This window comes from Rousettus aegyptiacus, unplaced genomic scaffold, assembly GCF_014176215.1.
Source record: "Rousettus aegyptiacus isolate mRouAeg1 unplaced genomic scaffold, mRouAeg1.p scaffold_m13_p_3, whole genome shotgun sequence".
Taxonomy (NCBI): Eukaryota; Metazoa; Chordata; class Mammalia; order Chiroptera; family Pteropodidae; genus Rousettus; species Rousettus aegyptiacus.
Window position 1 is genome coordinate 78118049 of NW_023416306.1, and position 19866 is coordinate 78137914.

General features: G+C 37.3%; 1 protein-coding gene and 1 pseudogene across 1 annotated transcript in view; both read right to left on the reverse strand.

Moving 5' to 3' along the window:
- The window catches only part of LOC107518834 (contactin-associated protein-like 3), a 192690-nt gene that overhangs the window by 49363 nt on the left and 123461 nt on the right, over window positions 1-19866 (reverse strand). The window contains exons 11-12 of the mRNA XM_036218262.1: window positions 16189-16295; window positions 12899-13018 (exon numbers count right to left, since the gene is read on the reverse strand). Coding sequence (XP_036074155.1) covers window positions 12899-13018; window positions 16189-16295 — 227 coding nt within the window. The remainder of the gene's footprint in view (window positions 1-12898; window positions 13019-16188; window positions 16296-19866) is intronic.
- Window positions 3997-4115, reverse strand: LOC118600852 (annotated as a pseudogene).

A 19866-nucleotide genomic window follows, 5' to 3' on the forward strand; every position in this document is an offset into this window, starting at 1 on the left:
AAGTGGGGGGAGGGTCCCAACTGTGAAGGATACCCCTATTAAACATGGGCCTGAGATTTTACAGCTTTTAGCTATACAAAAACCAAGGCAGGTAGCAATAATCCATTGTAGAGGACACCAGAGGGATATGTCCTCCATTGCTCAGGGCAACTCCAAGGCCAAATGAGAAACAAAAAGGGGAGCTTTATTAACAAATTCTGAGATGGCATTGCTTACTGCCGTGGGACCTTTTTAGTTTTCTCTAACATATACCAGCAAGGAAATCTCATGGGCAATTAAACAAGGTGGCGGATTAGAGGGACCTTGGTGGTATATAGGCCAAAACCTTCCCAGTCTTGTCAATGGAAGATTATTAAGAACTTGAGTGACTCTTTCTATATAGGGAGGGATGACATGATAATGTTAGCAAAACAACTCTTTATAAGGAAAGGGTTACCTAGTATAGTTAAGAGAGTCATCCAAGCCTGCTCCTTATATATTTACAACAGTCTGGGTGAAAAAACACACCTCCCCCTGCCCCTTTAATAGAGCCAGTACAAAGGTGGGGAACTTAAGGGGAAAGACTGGCAATTAGACTTTACTTAAATGCCGCCCTCCACTGGATATAAATATTTATTAGTTTTAATAGATACCTTTAGTCACTGGGTAGAGTTGCCAAGGCCTTATTAAAGGAAATCATCCTCAGATTTGGGCTTCCTCATCCCTTATAGTGGGACAACAGACACTCTTTGATAGCTAAGGTTATTCAATCTGTAGCTAAAGCTCTAGGTATCCATCATTATCTCCATTCTGCTTGGAGACCTCAGTTCTCTGGAAAGGTAGAAAGGACTAATTGAACTTTAAAACAAATCCTAGCTAAGCTTTGTCAAGAGACCTCTGAATCTTGGTCTGCTTTATTACCCATAACCCTCCTTAGGATAAGGGGATTTCCGAAACTCCTATGAAGCTCAGCCCTCTTGAAATGTTATATAGAAGACCCTTTTAAACCCTAGACCTTCTTATAGATCTGGAATTTCATAACCTAATGAAGTACATAGTTAATCTAGGACAGGTGCAAATAGCTCTTCAGGAATACGGTAATAAAATCCTCCCTGCTCCTATGGAGAACTACAGGACTAGAGTAATTTCTCCATAGTATCAGGTACATCTTAAAACCAGGAAGGAAGGGCCCCCCAATGATCAGCTCCTTCCAAAATGGAAAGGGCCATATCATGTAAGTACCCTAATGTCCGTTAAGCTCCAAGGAATCAACAGTTGGGTACACCTGTCTAGAATAAAGCCTGTCCCTATTGATTCAGGTCTCCAACAGGACATTTCACCCAGGACTGAGTGGAACAGACTCTTACATCTGCGAACCAGTTGAAGTTCTCAGGTTTTTCTTTAAAAGGAACAAACAAGATAATGGCAATGCTTTTCCTTTGTTTCTTAATTACATTCCCTTTCCCACAAATTCAGGCCACTGAGGAAACAATTATAAAACCCAAAGGGGAACCATAGAGAGAAAAAAAAATTACTAATCAGAATAACTAAAGCCATAGCAGCTGGTGGAACTCAAAATTGTGGGTATGTTGCAAACACCCACAAGAGGAATGTGCATCACTATTTTTCACCTATCCTGAAGCAAAATTTGATGATGACTCTAAGTATTCAGACTTATCTTTCTCACTTAAGCCAAGATTTGTTACTACTTCTTTTAACCTTATAAATTTAATTAACAATGTTACTACATGCTTTTCATGGCTATCAATAAGCATAAACCCTTGATAAATGACGCTATCATATTCAACCAATGCTTTAAAAAAAACTACTATACTATGCAAATTTAGACGACTGTATTACAGGTCTTGGTGGCCTGCAAACTTGACATCTTGCACTAAGGTAAAACATTTTAGCAAGGGTATAACTAGTCAAAACATGACCTGTGCACCCAAGAGCATGTATTTATGTAGCTGTTCCACTATTACCTGCAAAGGAGGAAACTGTCCCAGTGCCACTGGAATTCTAGTCTCCTCATGCCTCAGTCTGTTAGGCAGGAATATAGGAGCAAAGGCCCAGCTCTGTAACCATAGAAACCTCCCTTGAAGACCTTCCTTAAGGACCTCCCAGAAACACCTCCCTTTTAGGGTTATAAATTACTCCAAATCCTAGAGCACAAAGGCCATAAAAGCTTCTGGCTAAAACAGCCACAAATGATTCCACAGAGACAAACCTGCCCACAACCTCAGCTTCATTATATGCCACGACTATGCCTGGAAGTTCATGAATCTAATTATGACAGACCGAATTCTGAGTAAGCACATGTGTGCAGTACACAAAGTGTTATATAGCAGCTGAATGTCAGTCAATTTCAGTCATTCATATGACCAGTCACATACGAGTCATCTAGGACCTCCCATCACAGCCCAAATATAAACAGATCTCACTTCTCTTCACTAAAAACTCGCTCCTCTTTGATGTATACTCTGTCTTATCTTTTCACCTCCCAAATTCCACAGGCTTGCAGCCTTCCTTAGAGTGGTCTGTCTCCTAAAATGTACATTCAATAAATTTTACTTCTTATAAATCTCATTGACCTGTAATTCTTTGCTGCGTCAGCAGGGAAGAACCAAGGGACACCACACCACCCCAACCCCCCGATATGCCTCTGGGGCGACGCCAAATTTCACATCATCCCGGGGGTAACAAGTCCATATCTTATATATGGGATGTGCTTGCTAGGATATATGGCATCTAACACAACAGTCTACAATGACACTCTCCCCTATGCTTACAGGGGCCTTTCAAACAATATTTTTACATGGGGAAACAAGGTCTTCATTACCATTGTTCCTTGGGCAGGATATATTGAACATGAGTTCATTCTTTCCAACCTTAAGGCAGAACTAGAAAGGTTGGCAAATGAGACTGAAGGGGATCTCCATGAGCTAAAAGTCCTAAATTCGTTAGCTAATATTGTTTTAGACACTCAAATAGCCCTGGATTATGTTCCAGCTTCAGAAGGTGGTGTATGTGCAATTCTTAACACTACCTACTGCACATACATTAATAATTCCGCCAAAGTAGAAAGTAGGATAACAGAGATTTTCAAGCATGCATATTGGCTAAAACACCTGAGAGAGATTCAATTACTATCAAGAAGAACAAATTTACCAACATTTCAGGTTTGAGGCTCATGGGTATGGTCTCTTCTTTCTCCATTATAATTTCCACTCCTCCTCATTCTCGAGCTGCTCATTTCTGATCCCTGCCTTTTCAATTTACTAGTAAAATTTGTTTCTTCTAGGATCCAGCAATTATAGCCCAGGATTATGCTCATGTGAGGATACCAACCTATCCACACAGGTGGCTCTAACATTACTCTACTCCCATTAGATCAGGTAGGGAAAGAATTTCATGGTCCTCAACAGGTAGGACCTATGTTCTTCTGGCAGCAGGAAGCAGTTACAGAAGACAGATCTTCATCCTCTTCTTCCCAAAAAGAAATTTTTGAGGATCATGTCTCTCAGGGCGATTTGAGGTAGGAGTTACATCAGGACCCCTCCTCAGAGTCACCAAAATGAAAACGGTAGCTTTGACGCAGTGAAACAGTTTTACAGTTTAAAACTTCCTGCTAAAGCAGAAAATAAAGGGGATAGGAAAAGTCCCCAATATAGGTAGGTGCAGAAGGACAACTAGTGTGATCTAGAATTCACCTTTGTTTCATTATATGACCATTATAATAAATTAGCTCTGCAGTTATGGCTGTACCCAAAATGCATCTGATGCCATGACGGTTCTAAGAAGCCCATACATAGTAAGAAAAGAGGCATCTCCTCAATTTTTTTTGAGAGGAGGAACAAAACCATCTTTCCATGAAGTGACCACCCAAAATTGTAAATATTCCACCTTAGTTACTTTTTTATTTTTATTTTTTAGGTAAGGCAACCCTTGACTGGCCTCACAGATTGCAAGGACCTTGCCATCTTACAATCCCTTATTATTTTTTTTATTTTTTTATTCCTACAGCACCTGGTCTTCCTAGGTTGTTGACCATCCAAGAACTAACTAGGCCTGATCCTGCTTAGAATCCAAGATCAGATGGGATTGGGCTTCTTCAGGATAACATGGCCGTAGACATTCCACCCCTTAGTTAGACTAATAGGTAAAATCCCCAAACCCACCACCAATAGGGTAGCTCTCCCTTGAGCCTGCCTGCTCTCCCATCTAAGGGTGGACTTGTACCAAGCAAGGAGCTGACCACTTTTGGCAGCTTGCTCTCCATTTTGAGAGTGAGCTTACTTTGTGTTCAAGGCTGACCACTCCTGGCAGCCCATTCTCCCTTCTAAAAGTGTACTTTCACTTTTAGTAATGCTAGTTTGCATACAATTAATTTCTTGGCATCTGCTTTCAAGTTGTTGTCGACTGGATGCCAAGAATCAAGATCCAGGAGTTCTAGGGCTCCCAGAACCCTAGTTTCTGCTTGCTTTGCCAAATTATATCCACTTTGCAACACTTCCTACACTCTGTAATATACCTCTGAACTACATAAATAGTATTTTATAGGAAAACAGGTGGTTTGATGGAAAAAGAAACATCTTTTTTTATACTTTCAGGAAAATATAAGTCCAAAACACAGCTGCTATGGTTGTTTCCATTTCCTGGGGAGGGGGGGAGGAGAAAATAGACTTCACCACAAAAAATTGGATGCCTTTAGGGATGGTGGATCTGTTCCTCATGATCTAGAAACTGACCTCAAGGAAAACGAAGGCAAAATTCTTTTTCTCATAGATGCCCGAAATGTCTAAACACCACCTTATTGGAAAATGAGTCAATAAAACCACCTCTTTGGAAATAAAATCTGTATTCTTTTGGATGGAAAAGGAGTGCACATGTTCTGAGAAGACTGGGAAGATACTGTTAGATGGCTTAACTTGTCACATTCTATCACCAGATAAATACCTGGTCAAGATGAGCTCATAATGATAAATAAGAATGAACTAATAAAACACTATCAGTCATTCCTGGATCTACAAAAATAATCCAAATGCTACATTGCATTTCTGAGAAGTCTAGCTCCAAGATGGCCACCTCAAAATTTCTCCCACCATGCAACTATCCAAAGAGAAACATCATTAGAGCTGGCTGTCATCTTTTATCTAGCCCAATTTTCTTGTCACACGGATAAAGAAATAGAAACCTAGAAACACTCACTTGCCCAATTTCACAAAACTGTAAAAGTTCGTCACACATTCTGAGCCACCTGGTGTGAGTTCCTGATATTTCTGAATAGGTCAGGTTCTCATGAACTACTGAGGCCTGTAACCTTACCTGAGCACCTGTGCATCTGAGTCCTCTATTATATTTCATATGAAAAAACTTCAGAAAGAAACAGAACTATATCATGGGCATTTAGGTGAACATAGGGACGAGAATGGCCAAGTGTGCTCATGTAAATTTCCCGTGGGTGCCCTGAAAAAGACAATGGTTAGATCTTATCTGTCTCTGGCCCAGGATCTCAGAGGTGCTGGGCCCTGCCACTTTATCTGTTTTCCAGGAGCAAAGATAATTCAGTGTTTGTGTTTTACTGATGGGCAGAGATGACAGCTCTAAACAGACAGCTTCTGGGCCCTGGGAGAGGCTCAGAAGTGATATTTGTCACAGATCCACACCTGCGAGTCCCTCCTGATTAGTAGTTACATTAGGGCTTTCATAAAGGATGCCCTTCTTGTCACAGTTTCTGGATCCTTGGAGCTTTTCATGATTTACTTTAATATTTTTCAACACAAGAAAATACTGCAAGATACAGCAGATGACTCCAAGAGAATACAGCCATTTCATGCCTTCTTCTCTTGGGATTTCAGAGGATGAACTTTTAACCTAATAGGTCACACTGAATACAATTTTGTGTGTCTGCTCAGTCATAAGTTTAGGCATTTGCTATTTCACATGCAAAGACGCTTACTTAGAACGACTTCTGTTCTCTTGAGGCGACACGTACATGTGTTTTCCCTAGTGTCTGGCACCTTCCAAGTGCTTAGTTATCATGAGATGTGATGAACGTCCATCCTGGCATTTCAGCATAATAGCAAAATAGTTTCCTCAGGAAGAATGTTATATGTATATACTAATCAAATTAGATATGGACAGAACACAGTGTCATAGTCAATAAGAGATTATGAGTTAAAATATATGGTCTTGAAAACGTCTAAAAAAATTCTTGGAGCCCCCAATTCCATAGGAGTGTGGAGTGTGGACCAGGCAGCATCAAAAGCATCAAAAGCCTGAAAGCTATTGTTCGAGCCATTTTCAAATGTTCAAGCAGGCTGCTGGCCCAGCCATTCTATGCACATTTATATTTTTATTGTTCATCAAGACCATTCACCTTGTCCATATGTAAGGCATTGAATGCTGTGTGGCTGACTAAAGGGCAGGAAAATGAGCTTTCCTGGACCATTTGTATTTTTTCCCTTTTGGATGCAGTGACAGGACTTGCTCTGAAAGTCTTGCATCTACATGTACGCTGGGCATCCCTGTTTGAGGAACTGCAGGAGGCCATCCAGGGAGACCGGGAAGGATTCTTTATAGGCAAAGGCCTACATAAAAGAGATGCAGGGTCACGGTATATGACAATCATCAAAAAGCAGCTCTTCTCTCTCTTTTTTAGAAATCTTAACACTTCTTCATTATAGAATTTTCTGTAAGAAACACTATTTCCAAATAAAAGTTGCTGCATATGATAAATGTACAATGCCATGCTTATTGCTGATCTCAGTTTTGAAGAGCAAAGCAGAGAATGATGAAATCACAACTCTTTCCAAGTAAAGAAAATACATGTTGCAGCAGCCATGCATTTAATCCTGAAAGAAGGTCTCAACCCACAAGTGTTGATATCTATTTAAAGAACAAATGCAAAACTTATAAGAGTCATAACATTTTTAGTAGTTGAATTAACATCTGTCTACTTACTGATGGGGAGGTCTATGAGAACAGTTCATGTCCCTTTTGTTCCTCAGACATAGAGTAGTAGTGCCTGGAAGTCTGCAGTAAAAAGTATGTGGAATGATTCAGTGAATGCATGGATTAAATGGGTGACTGAAAGAGAAGCTTTTCGATTATGTCAAGACAGGAATTCCAGCAAAAAGAGAGAGGTGAAAGAAATAGAAGATCTATACAAATGAACAAATGAAAAAAAGCATAGCAGTATGGTTCTACTGGTACCCATTCTATGCAGAATTAAAAAAAAATGTGAGTTGTATGTAAAGCAATTGAGCTGACTGCCTTTGTTATGCCATGATGCTGAAGGTTTGACATTTCTGACAGAGGAAAATGGCTGTTTTAGAAACACAGTTGCTTGGTTTGCATAAGAGCAACTGAGTCAGTGATAATGAGTAAAAATTGCTGGATTACTGACTTGCTAAGTCCATGAATCAGGATCTGAAGGTGGAATAGCGGGGGGGCGGGGGGGGGCAACAGATGCAGTTCCTTGGCTTGTTTATAAAGCCCCCAGGTGATCTTTATGAACCCGAAATTCAGTCACTGCTCTGACTGCAGTCCATCTCCTCCCCATAACAATTGTTCTTGTAATAAAATGTCTGAGAACCAGAGTTTCTGAAGCACACAACAATAAAAATAGAAAACAAGCATGCTATGTTTAGGGTGGACACATACAGTGCATAGACCCTCTGGAATTCAGTCCTCACCCTGTCATCAAAGAAACTATGTTCCATTTCTTCTATTTAGAAAAGAAATTGATCTGTTAGCAAATTTTACAAGGAGTCTATTCAAAATAGTTTACTTTTTTGTTTTTGTTTTTGGTTGTTTTTGAACTAAAGGTACTAAAATATTCAGAAATATGTTCTAGAACTACATTTTTGAAAGCTATTACCAAAGATATAATCTTAGCTATTGGTTTAGAATTATTTTTTCCCAAGTGTTAATACCTGCTTATAACAATTAGAGAATATTTAACTGTCCACAGGCACTGCAGCAACACAGAGAAGGCAAAATATTCATAGTGCAAATATTTCCAGGCTAGGTTCAGAGGACCAGGATCCTCATCCTTTCTCTCATAAAAACTAGATTTGTCACAGGCACTTCATGGGACTCCATCTTAGAAAGGGCCATTGAATTATAACTTTGGTTTATTTCTTGAATTTTTCTCAGGAACAATCTGGAGTTTTTAAACTTTTGATTACATACTTTGTTGCAGAGCTTCTTGAGATAGTTTTTGGGTCTTTGGATAAATGTCTGTTTCTTTGTCATTAGCACCTTTTTTTCCTTATGGCTCTAGGTTTAATGAAAATCCTTGGTATTTAATATTATTTGGAAATCTTTGCTGAACTATTTTTAAATCCTCTTCTCCATCTTGTTTTCTCTGTGTGTGTTCCATGATCCGTTTCATGTTCCATCTCAATTTTAATTTATAGAAACACAAAATATTTATCTTGGTGCATAGAATATGGATATTCTACTTTCAGGAGTTTTCTTTTATATGAAAATTAGACACCTATAAACTTTTCTAAAACACTTATTTGCCCAAAAGGCATTGTGATACAATAATCTGTATTCTTTAATAATAAAAATGTATATAGCAATGTCAATCACTAAATTATTATATTTTTCATAAATCCCTATACACACACACCTTAAAGCTCTTAAGACTTTCCAAGACTGAATTAAGAGTTAAGGAGATACTTAATTTATAGAATTAATGTCTTGTATTTTATCTTAATATTTGTGAACAACTCTTGTTGTATTTGTGGACACATCAAAGCCGTGAAGTTTCAGTGGTGGACCATTAAATGTCGCTCATACAACCTATATAAGTGGGAACAACAGGACCATCATTTGGACAGCAACATGAATAGTGGCACCAAAATTGCATGACGGCATTGATTTTATTTCTTCATCCTGTGATGCTCTTTGCTCCCTTTTCATTTTAATTTTTGTGAAGAGCAGCCTGTGCATACCAAAACCAAAGACATTCAGCTTCATGACAGTGGTTTCTAGACCTGTGTGCACATCAGAATCTCTAGGGAAGCTTAAGAAAAATACAGCCTTTCCTGAGATGCTGCTCCTCAAGGGACAAGTGTCTGGGGACCTTGTGCTACTGTGGAATGTTGAACAGTGTCCACCAGTGACGGTAAAGAAAAAGAGAGCCCTCTTGTTGGGTTAAATTAATTTGTAAGGTCACATTCCAAATTTATTTTAAAAGTTTGTAGCGTCAAGAATGTTATAACCAGCCAGTGGGCTTTAAGATGACACATTACACTTTCTTTTTATAATCAACAGACTGACCATTAGGCAACCCAAATTTCACATATTCACAACTGGAATCCATGCTTCTTCTCAGGAATTCTCCATCTCTGTTGATAATATCCGCACCTTACTTCCAGGGCTCAGTTCCCAACACAGAAACCCACCTTGACACTTCTCTTCCTCTCTACCCACATCCTGTCCACTGGCTCTAATCCCAGCCTTTTTCATCTTCTCTGCTCTCATCCTGCTCTACTGCACCTTGTCTTGGCTTAATTACTGGAGCTACTCCTAAGAGGTTCCTTTGCTTCCTCTTGGAGTAGCATGATGGTTGTAGGCTCAAAGTACACTGCTGGTGTGAATCCTGAACCTGCCACTTTCCAGCTACATGACTTGAGGAAAGGTCACCTTCTGGTCCCTCCACCCTGGTCTGTCCAACACACCAGGCTCCCTGTGGCCACAGGCCTTCTGTACTTGCTTACTCTCTTTGCTTGAAGACTTTTCCTCAGGTTTTCTCAAGATTGCTTATATCATGTGGTCGGCTCGAATTTAACTTCCAAACTCAGTCTTTTCCTGATGCCTCTATTTAAAACTGTAGCACACCCTCTCACAGTCTGTGTCCCTATTCTCTCTCTTATTTGCCTTATGGTGCTCACTGCCTTCCAACATGCCACTTATTTGGTTAGCTGCTGTTAAGGATCTCATTCCCACTTCCCCCAAGGGAAGAATATGTCTGTGTCACTCTCTGCTGTGATTACAGCCCTGCCTGGCACAGAGTAGGTGCTGGCTGCACATGTGTTCAATGTTGTTAGAAGCTTCTTTGCATCTCTTCATTTTTTTTGCGTTTACTTGGACATTTCTTCAGGTCACTCTGGGGAAGGAAATAATTTACTTCCTCAGAAGACAGTTTTCAAGAGCATCAAGTGTGTAAATTGACCAGAGAGGTTAATTATCTATTCCTTTACATATTTAGAGACTCCTCTTTGCCTCTAGGGTAGGAAAAACTTGCTTATATAGCATTAGGTATTATCTTAGGTTAAGTAAAATCAAAAGCTGAGTGTCCGTTTGTAGTTTTTGACGATAACTAGTCTTCCCTCCAGGGAGTGCCAAGGTTTACTCTGAAAATAACACAATTACATGGAATCAAAACACATCAGTTATCATATAAAACTAGTATTAAAATAAATTGCCTTTCAACCAGTTATCCATTCCAGAGTGGCTTTATAAATATGTACAACTAAAGCCTCATGGCTAAGCTTGGACCCCATTTCACTTATGATGACTAAAAGAGCTTTCTTTTATTACAACCATAAACTACAGACAACCAGGCAATTAGCTCTCAGTTATTCCTCTTGGCAGAAAATGTGACTTGACCTCAGCCTTACCAAACTTTCCAACAATCAATTATCAGCAAAACAGCTTTGGTCATTGAAACTTAACTCATGTTGGGTACTACTTGAGATCATTTCCGGTTTGCTACAAATCTCAGAATTTTTCAGTGTATATGGAATCCTACTCATAGTATTAATCCAAGACCAAATGAATAAAAATCTTCAAAAGGTCACAGGGTTCTTTGGTAATTAAGCACATGACTGATAAAAGGGAATGTATTATTGGGATACTGGAATCTTTATTTAGCTTTCTTTGTTCTTGGCATTCACTGGAGCCATGGTAATGAAAGCTAAATGAAACAGAAATTGAGCAACTTAAATTCCTGTTATATCCACTGGAGCCAAGAATATCTAGAAAGTTCCCCTTGGCTGTTTTCTCATGTATTTTACTGATCACACATCTTTCAGTAAAAGTAAGTCAATGCATTTATCTCTATGATCACATTGCAATATTTTGGTCAGTTTTTATGATACAAGTACTTGCCTAAAAGCCCCAAATGGTCACGTTAAATCCAAAGCAAAGCCCATATTCTGTGCAACTTTGAGAGTTTTCAAGCTGAAAGATGTACTGGATCGAATTATAAACCCACTGCCAAAATGCTCAGATTTTGTTTTACATATGAAATGGTAGTAGGTATAAAGACTGCATCAGGATTTTAAGCTACTCAAACCATTATCATAAATTTATCCAAGAATAACACCTTCTTTATGGAAATTGCAACCCTATCAGAATGACAGGTAGCCATAATAACAGAGCAACTACATTATAACTAACTTATAGTTACCTTAGAAACATCTAAGGTTGGTTTTTTCCCTGAACATTGTCTCAGAATTTGCAGAGTCAACTTCTATGGATGTTGAAGTTCCTGCTATGACTACAGACTTCTAGACTAACACAGAAAGTATCATAAAGAAAGATTGTCCCCTTTCTGTTGGTGAAATATTATGTAAGCAAGAGGGGGAGGTTGTGGGTACAGATACACATACGCATACACACACATACACATACACACACATAGGCAGAAGAGGGATAAGAATTTGTCTCAGTTCTCTTAGGGCAGCTGTCATTTACTATAGTGGTGGTTTTGGTCTTTTTGTACTTCTATACATGTAGGCTTAGTTGTAAAATTTAAAAGTGTCAAAGAATTAAAGGACTTGCATGAAGTGTGTACACTTAAAAATATTATTTCCTAGATAAAATCATGTAATTAAAGATTCAAAAGAATAAAAATGGATAATTTCATAAATTTAAAGAGTGAATATTCTCCTGTCTTTGGCATTTATTGACATGCACTAAAAAAGTTTACACTTTCTCTTTTAGATTAATAAGCAAAGATTTATTGTTAATTTTTCACAAAAAAGAACATTTCCATTGACATAACTTTTAATCACCATTTCTTAACTCTTTTAAGATGCTATGTTCAATACTTCTGAGCAATCATGTTGGTAGGTAGGTAGTCAGGCATGAGCAGCAGGAGCCAAGGCCCAGCTCTGTAACCATAGAAATTTTCCTTGAAGACCTTCCTTTAGTCCCTCCCAGAAATACCTCCCTTTTAGGGTTATAAATTACCCCAAATCCTAGAGCACAAATGCCATAAAAGCTGCTGGCTAAACCAGCTACTAACGCATGCACAGAAAGTACTGCCCTGCCCTTAATTTCAGCCTCATTATACCATCATTATAATCTCATGACTATGCCTGGAAGTTCATGAATCTAATTATGACAGACTGAATTCTGGGTAAGCATATGCATGCTAGGCAAAAAGTTATATAGCAGTCAACTGTCAGTCAAGCTGACCACCTCACATACGGGTCATTTAGGACCTCCCATCATGGCCCAAATATAAACAGACCTTCCCATTTCTGTATGGTTACAGCATTCCTTGCTGGAAACCCAATCCTCCCTTTGGGGGCTACTATCTTATCTCTTCGCCTCCTAAAATCCCACAGCCCGTCTCCTTCTAAAATGTACTTTAAATAAACCTTACTTTTTCTCCATCTCGCCCACCTATAACTCTTTACTGCATTGGTGGGGAAGAACCAAAGAACAACACACAATGCCACCATCCAATATCCATCTCCTCCTTCTCTTCCATGCCACTGGGGTGACTCTGGATTTCACATTGTCACCCAACAGTGACAATGTTATAAGTACATTCACAGTGTAAATCTAAATAAAGCTGCCACTTAAGTAAATTCTACTATTCCCATCCTGGTTTTGCAAACAGGCATTTACATGAGTTTAATTCTCACAATAAAGTTTATTAGCATACCTGTCATGTTGCAATATACAAGAGCCGGTCCCAACGGGCCACTTCCATCTGAGTCGATATAGTAGAGCCCTGAAGAGTTTCCTCTGTGCTTGTGGGCTTCACATGACTGCTCGTAGAGAGCTGCAAAGGACATGGATCTCAGTTAGGGGCTGCAATGGGATGGATCCCTCCACACTGTTGATTATGTGACACTTCCATTTCCCCAGTGACACTTATTCTGCATTGCTGTCAGGGACATTTTCTCCAGGGTTGTGTTCCCCTGCTTCAATCAAGAAATGTAAAGATTCTGAAGTACAGAGTGAAAGATTTTAAGAGGACCTGTGGATCTGCATCCTGCATGCTCTAGAAATAAAATTCTTTTCAAATTTGTGGTAACTGGACTTACTCCAGTCTAGTTTTAGTTCAGCCTCATGCATCTGAAGTTCACTGGTTTAACCACTGTAAATGGTCTGTTATTATCTAATAATCATTTTGATTTTTTAAATTACTCAGTAATTATACCCTTCGTTTACTTAAAATAATTTACACGTAAAGTACATTTATTCCAAGAAGGTAAAATTTACAAATCAGCAATTGCTCTTCATTCAATTTTAAAGTTTGTATTTAAAAAAATTTCCTGAAATATTTTAAAAATGATTATTTTAGGAAATTAAAATTCAAAAAATAATACGTGAACTATTTCTTTGCAATTTCAATTTATTCTGATTCTTAATTTAACTTTTTTATATATACAATGTTTTGCTATGTATAAGGCAAGGGATTAATATCTGCAGAGTCTGGACCTAATTACTATTCAGAATAAGTTAAAATGAGTAACCAACTCAGTAACATGAAGGGAAAGATGTACAGGACTGATTCTGGCATAGTGTTTGAGTGGATCTTTGAGCCAATCCTACTGATGAGACATGATATTCACAAAGACAGATTCAGGTAGTGGTTAGGTAAGACCCACAAAACAGAATGATCCCAGATGGCAGAAAGGGGCACAGAGGGAGAATGTATGCCATTCTACATTGATCAGGTTATCTACATTTTTAAACTTTGCCTATTTCAAATAGTTAGAAAAACCCAGGGGCAGGGATAGAGAGATCATTTTATTTTTTCTTTCCTCATAGAATAAAATTAAAGGAATGTTTGTCTGTCCAGGAATTTTTACAAAAGAAAGCATTCTTTTATTAAATATGGCCAAGTGTCAAACGTATTAAGTTAGATTTCCCCAAATCAAAAGCATAACTATTACCATCTGCTTTGATGGACACATAGGCAATAGGCTTTGCTTTCCCATTATTCTTGCATTTTGGCCACTCATATTTACATCTCTATAAATACATAAACCTGCTCATAACTGCCAAAGGGATACATAAAAATTGATTGCGGTATTTATGTTTGGATTGGGGCTGAAATTGCCTAGAGAACAAGGGTAAAGGAGAAAAGATTACAAAGAAACTTGCTTTAAATGTAAATGTGCACTAAAAAAGTACATTTAGACCAAAACATAAAGTACTCTTACACCAAAACATAAAGGCAAATCACTTACTATTGATTCAGCAATATCTCACCATCATTTGATATATCAGTTAGAAAATCACAATAAAGTCAGTCAATTATTAGACAAAATTCAGTTATTAGGGTCACAAGAGAAAGATCCTTATATAATATCTGTCAAGGTTTAAATCAGAGTTATTTGGAATGATGTTTGGATCACAGTTACTGATTAACACTTTAGCAAGTTAATTATTAATATTCAGTAGGTATTTACTTTATATAAGGCACCTTGCTAGGAGTGATGGAGGGTGTTATAAGAAACTGTCCCCAATCCTAACTATGACTCTGGCCAAGTTATTTAGCTCAGTTTTCCCAGATGTCCAGTTCCTTTCAAATGAAGATTTTCCTTGGTAAATTATTACCTGGCACTGTTATAGTAATAGAGATGCAATTGGAATTGCTTTGGTTGAACTTATGGATTGTTTAGGGGATGAGTCACCTCCACTTGTCTGCCAAGAGGCTTCTGGCTCCTCTATGGATCCCCCTGCACTGGGGCCCCAGGGTTCTCATCCCAACACCACTGACTGCTGCCCTGAGATTCAGTTCCCATAACGTTGGATATATGGTAGTTCATGATCTGCCTTTCTCCCACACTTAATGTGAAAAAAATTAAATAATTCACAGGAAGAGTTCTTAAGAGTGCAATGTATTTTCCCAGTAGGAGGGACTGAATGTGATAGAATAGGTGAATCTTCATGTCATGCCCTTTCTCTAAAGACCCAAAAAGAGTGGTAGTGCTATGAGAACGGGGATTCAGAAATGTCATAGAAATACACAAATAAAAAAAAACTAAAATGAAAATAAAACAAAAGCCAATAATTAGAAAGCCATGAGGATTTCAGGGGCTCTGTCATAAGCTTCTAGTAGCTAATGAATTAGAAGGTTAATAAAGTTTAGTTAGCTTTAAAATTGAAAGAATAATTCTTCAGAAAAGAGACCAGTGTTCAATATCGAAAAGATGCAATTTAGAGGTGGTCAAGAGCTCTGGCTGGATGCTAGCTGTGTGACCCTGGGAAAATGACTTAGCCTCTCTCTTTCCTCAAGTGTAAAATGTAGATAATAACAACATTTATCTTCAAGTGCTCTTTCAAGGATTACAGGAGTGGAAAGATGAAGAGACCTAAAATACTGCAGGCATGTGGTAAGTTCCCAGTATGTTAACCATCATCACCACCACCATAATCATCAAGAACATCCAGATTGCATGGGACTTGAACATTTACCTGGCTTCTCATTGACATCAAGAAACCCTACCATGGTAGCTCCCATTCTGCACTTCTGAAACTCTTCTCACTTAATTTTATAAATATTGAGAATCAAAAACTCATCCTTTTTACTTTAGCAGATAGTACTTGAGAACTAAAATTGGGTCCAACTCAAGAAAAAGAACAAGATATAACGTCATGTGTTCTAGATTTTTTTTTTTTTTTTTTTTTGCTATTTACTACGTTTTATTATACTTATCTTCCTTGGCTGCTTTTTTGTTTCCTTTTTTTTTCTGTCCTATTTGATAAGTATTTCTTTTATTTGTTTTAACATAATTAGGAAATGAAATTGATTAAAAATAAACTGGACAGAAATTAGTCTCTTTTTTTTTGTTTGTTTTAGTTTGTTGTTCTTGTTGTTGTTGTCACATTCTAGCCCATGGTTGCAGACACAGACAGATATACACAAAATAATGAAAAGGAAAATAGAGCTACATAGAAATCAAAACAAAAGAAGAACAAGTGAGGTGTGAGGCTTACAGGAATGGCAGGTCGCACCCGCATAACCAGTGTGTGCACAGTCACAGGAGAAGGTGTCCCAGGACTGGGAGCATTCACTCTCGTGTTCACAGTAGCTGGGAAAACACCTAAAAGAAGACAGACATAACTGCTATTTCCCATATTTGGTCATGATAAAACGTATATCTTAATGATAGTATGTTACAATGAAAGATGGATGATGACAGTGACTTGAACAGAAAACTTTCATCATGAACAAAAATTGTTGGGTCTGTCATCAAGGTTCCCTAATATATTACCAACCGTAGATTAAGAAATCCAATTGTCATGTATTTGTGACGGATAAATTTTCTACACATCTCATTATATCAGAAAATGTGTTTGCTTTTCCACAAATAAGGCAAGATTAATTTCATACATGACCAGGATATGGACTTCTTGCAATCGCTGCAGACAACCACCCACTCTCCTGCCTTTACAGTGCGACTGCAGAGGCTTCTTTTGAGAGGCATAGCCTACTTCTCCATCTCGAATCTAGGAATTAGGACTGAGGACTTAAATGGTTTTTGTTTTGCCCAATATATAATTGAAAAAAGCATAAAACCATTTATGTAAACCAAATAACCATTTGTGTATCATGAGATTGTGACATCTCACATTAAAATTAAATGTGAAATTTTAATGTTTATTAAGATTTCAAAATTTAATTTAAAAATGTTATCAAATTTTCCTGATTATAAAAATAAATGCTATCCTCAACAAAGTATTAGCAAAATTGAATCCAACAATGTATAAAACAGTTATACTAAATGACCAAATTAAATTTATTCCAGGTGTACGAAGCTGCTCCAAAATTAGAAGAAACTAATTTGACATTAATGTAATCCATCACATCAATTTGCTAAAGGGAAAAAAATCATATGGTCGTATCAATAGAAGCAGAACAATTATCTGACAAAACCTAACACTCATTCATAATTTTAAAAAAAACAACAAAAAACAAAAAACAAAAACAAAAAAAAACCTCTCAGCAAACTAGAGTGAGAAAAACTTCCTCAACTTGATAAAAAAAACTTCTGTGAAAACCTACAATTAACATTATATTTAATGGTGAGAAACTAGATGTTTTCCCTTATGAACAGAACAGAATTTGCTCTTCCCACTCTTGTTCAAACATAATATGGGCAGTTTTAGCTAGTTCAATAAGACAAGAAAAGGAAATAAAAGGTATATGGATTGTCGAGGAAGAAATTAAAGTTTTGTTCATAGATGACATGATTATCTATGCAAAAATCTCAAGGAATCAACAAAATACCCTGTAACTAATAAGTGATTATAACAAGTATTTAGGATACTTTATTATACATACACAACAAACAATTAAAATTTAAAATGAAAAACACACTACGTTAGCACCCTAAAATGTGAAATACTAACAAAATATGTACATGATCCTTAAGAGGAAATTTATAAAACTCTGATGAAAGATATCAAAGAAATTTAAGTAAGTGTTCTTATATTCATGGATAAGAAGACTTGATATTGTTAAGATGCCAGTTCTTAACTTGATCTATAGATTCAACCCAATCTCAGTCAAAATCCCACAAATGACTTAGTGGATATTAGCAAATTGATTCTAAAGTTTATATGGAAAGACAAAATACTCATAATTGCCAACAAAATATTGAAGAAGGAATAAGTCAAAAGATTGACACTACCCGATTTCAAGACTTACTATAAAGCTACAGTAATCAAGACAGTATGCTACTGGCAAAAGAATAAATAGATTGGTGGCACAGAACAGGGAGCCCAGAAATAGATCCACACAAACATAGTCAACTGATATTTGACAAAAGAGAAAAGGCAATTCACTGGAGTAAAGACAGTCTTTTCAATAAATACTGCAGGGAAAATTAGGCCTTCATGTGCAAAAAACCATATAGACACAAACCTTATGCCTTTAACAAAAATTAACTCAAACTAGATCATAGACCTACATTTAAAATACAAAACTATTAAACCCAAACCCCAGAAGATAACAGAGGAAAATCGAAGTAATCTTGAGTTTGGCAATGACTTTTTGGGTATAATCTATGAAAAAAAATTGGTAATTTGGACTTCATCACAATTAAAAACTTCTCTACGAATGACACTGTTAGGAGAATGAGAAGACAAATCCCAGATCAGCAGAAAAATGACAATATTTTAAACCTGTATTAAGAACAAGAGAGATCTATACAAATAACAAGACCTTTGCTTAGTAGACAGTACAGTGTGTGCATGGGGAAGTACACAGAGAGCAACTCACACCTCCTATTCATTTCAATCTGCTTTCCCAAGGGGATTAATTTGAAAATCAGAGAAAGTCAAACAAACATTATTAAGAAGAAAGTAGAAAAAATAAAAGATGAAAGAGAACATCAGTCTAGTTTTTGCCTCTAATGGTAGACAAATTATATTCCCAGACACTGCAATTTCTATAGATGTAACCCAATAACTATTTTGTCCTTCTTTGAAAAAATATGGAAAATTTTAGCGGTTGATAAAAACTGAAAATAAGCTAATTTACTTTTAGTTAAAAATACACACATATACACACATATATATATATTTTTAAAGTTGGCATAAAATATTATAATTTTCAGGTGCACAATATAGTGATTAGACATTTACATAACTTACAAAGTGATCACTGCAATAAATCTAGTACTCATCTGACATCATACATAGTTATTACAATATTATTGACTTATGCTATACCTTATATCCTTATGACTATTTTGTAACTACCAATTTCTATATTTTAATCCCTTTTCCTTTTTCACCCACCTTCACATCCCCTCCTGTTTTCCTGTCAATATCGACTATGCACAGTGGGGTCCAGATAGTTAGAAAACTATCTCTAATAAGAAAAAATGTAGTAAGAAAACTAAAATGTCAGTGTGCATGCATGCCTGTGCATGTCTCACCTGACTTGAATATAGCTCTACTGCCAAAGACCTGGGATGGATGGGGAGCTGTGAGCCCAGCACACTTACATCCAGACAGGTAGGCTGAGACTGAATGAGTTTCCATGGGAAGGAAAATTATAGCGCTTACGCACCCTGCCTGGGCCAGGTCCCTTCGAGATTTAAGGAGGATGTTGACCAGAGTTGATGTGGAGGGTAATCAGGACTGGGATAGTGCTGAATTCCTTGACCTTGAAAAATTGCTAAGAAAACAAAAGCTTGAGCTTGGAAGAAAGCCACTTCGGGCAATTCATCAAGTACTGGGAGGGCTGTGAGCGGTAGAGGTGTCCCGACGCATTCAAAGCAACAAAGAAAAATTCAGATTAATGAGTGGAAATTTGGTTGCAGCAGATGACATCAATGAACCATCTGGTGAATGGGCAAGGGTGCTGTTCTAAAAAGACTGAATAAGAGTAGGATTCTCTTCTCCATGATAAGGGAAAAAAAAGATCCTTGCTTTGAGATGGAAGCACCAGTAGATATTATGTTTAAGGTTCTTTTCAACTTTATGAATCTATAATCCTCAAGATATCTTAGGCTTTTTTTTAAAATCTATTAATTAATTAATTAATTAATTAATTTTTAACATTTTATTTTCCCCTCCTCCCTCCCCTTTGGTAACTACTAGTCCATTGTCCATGTCTATGAGTCTCTGTTTTTTGTCTTGCTCATTTGTTGCTTTTAGGTTTAT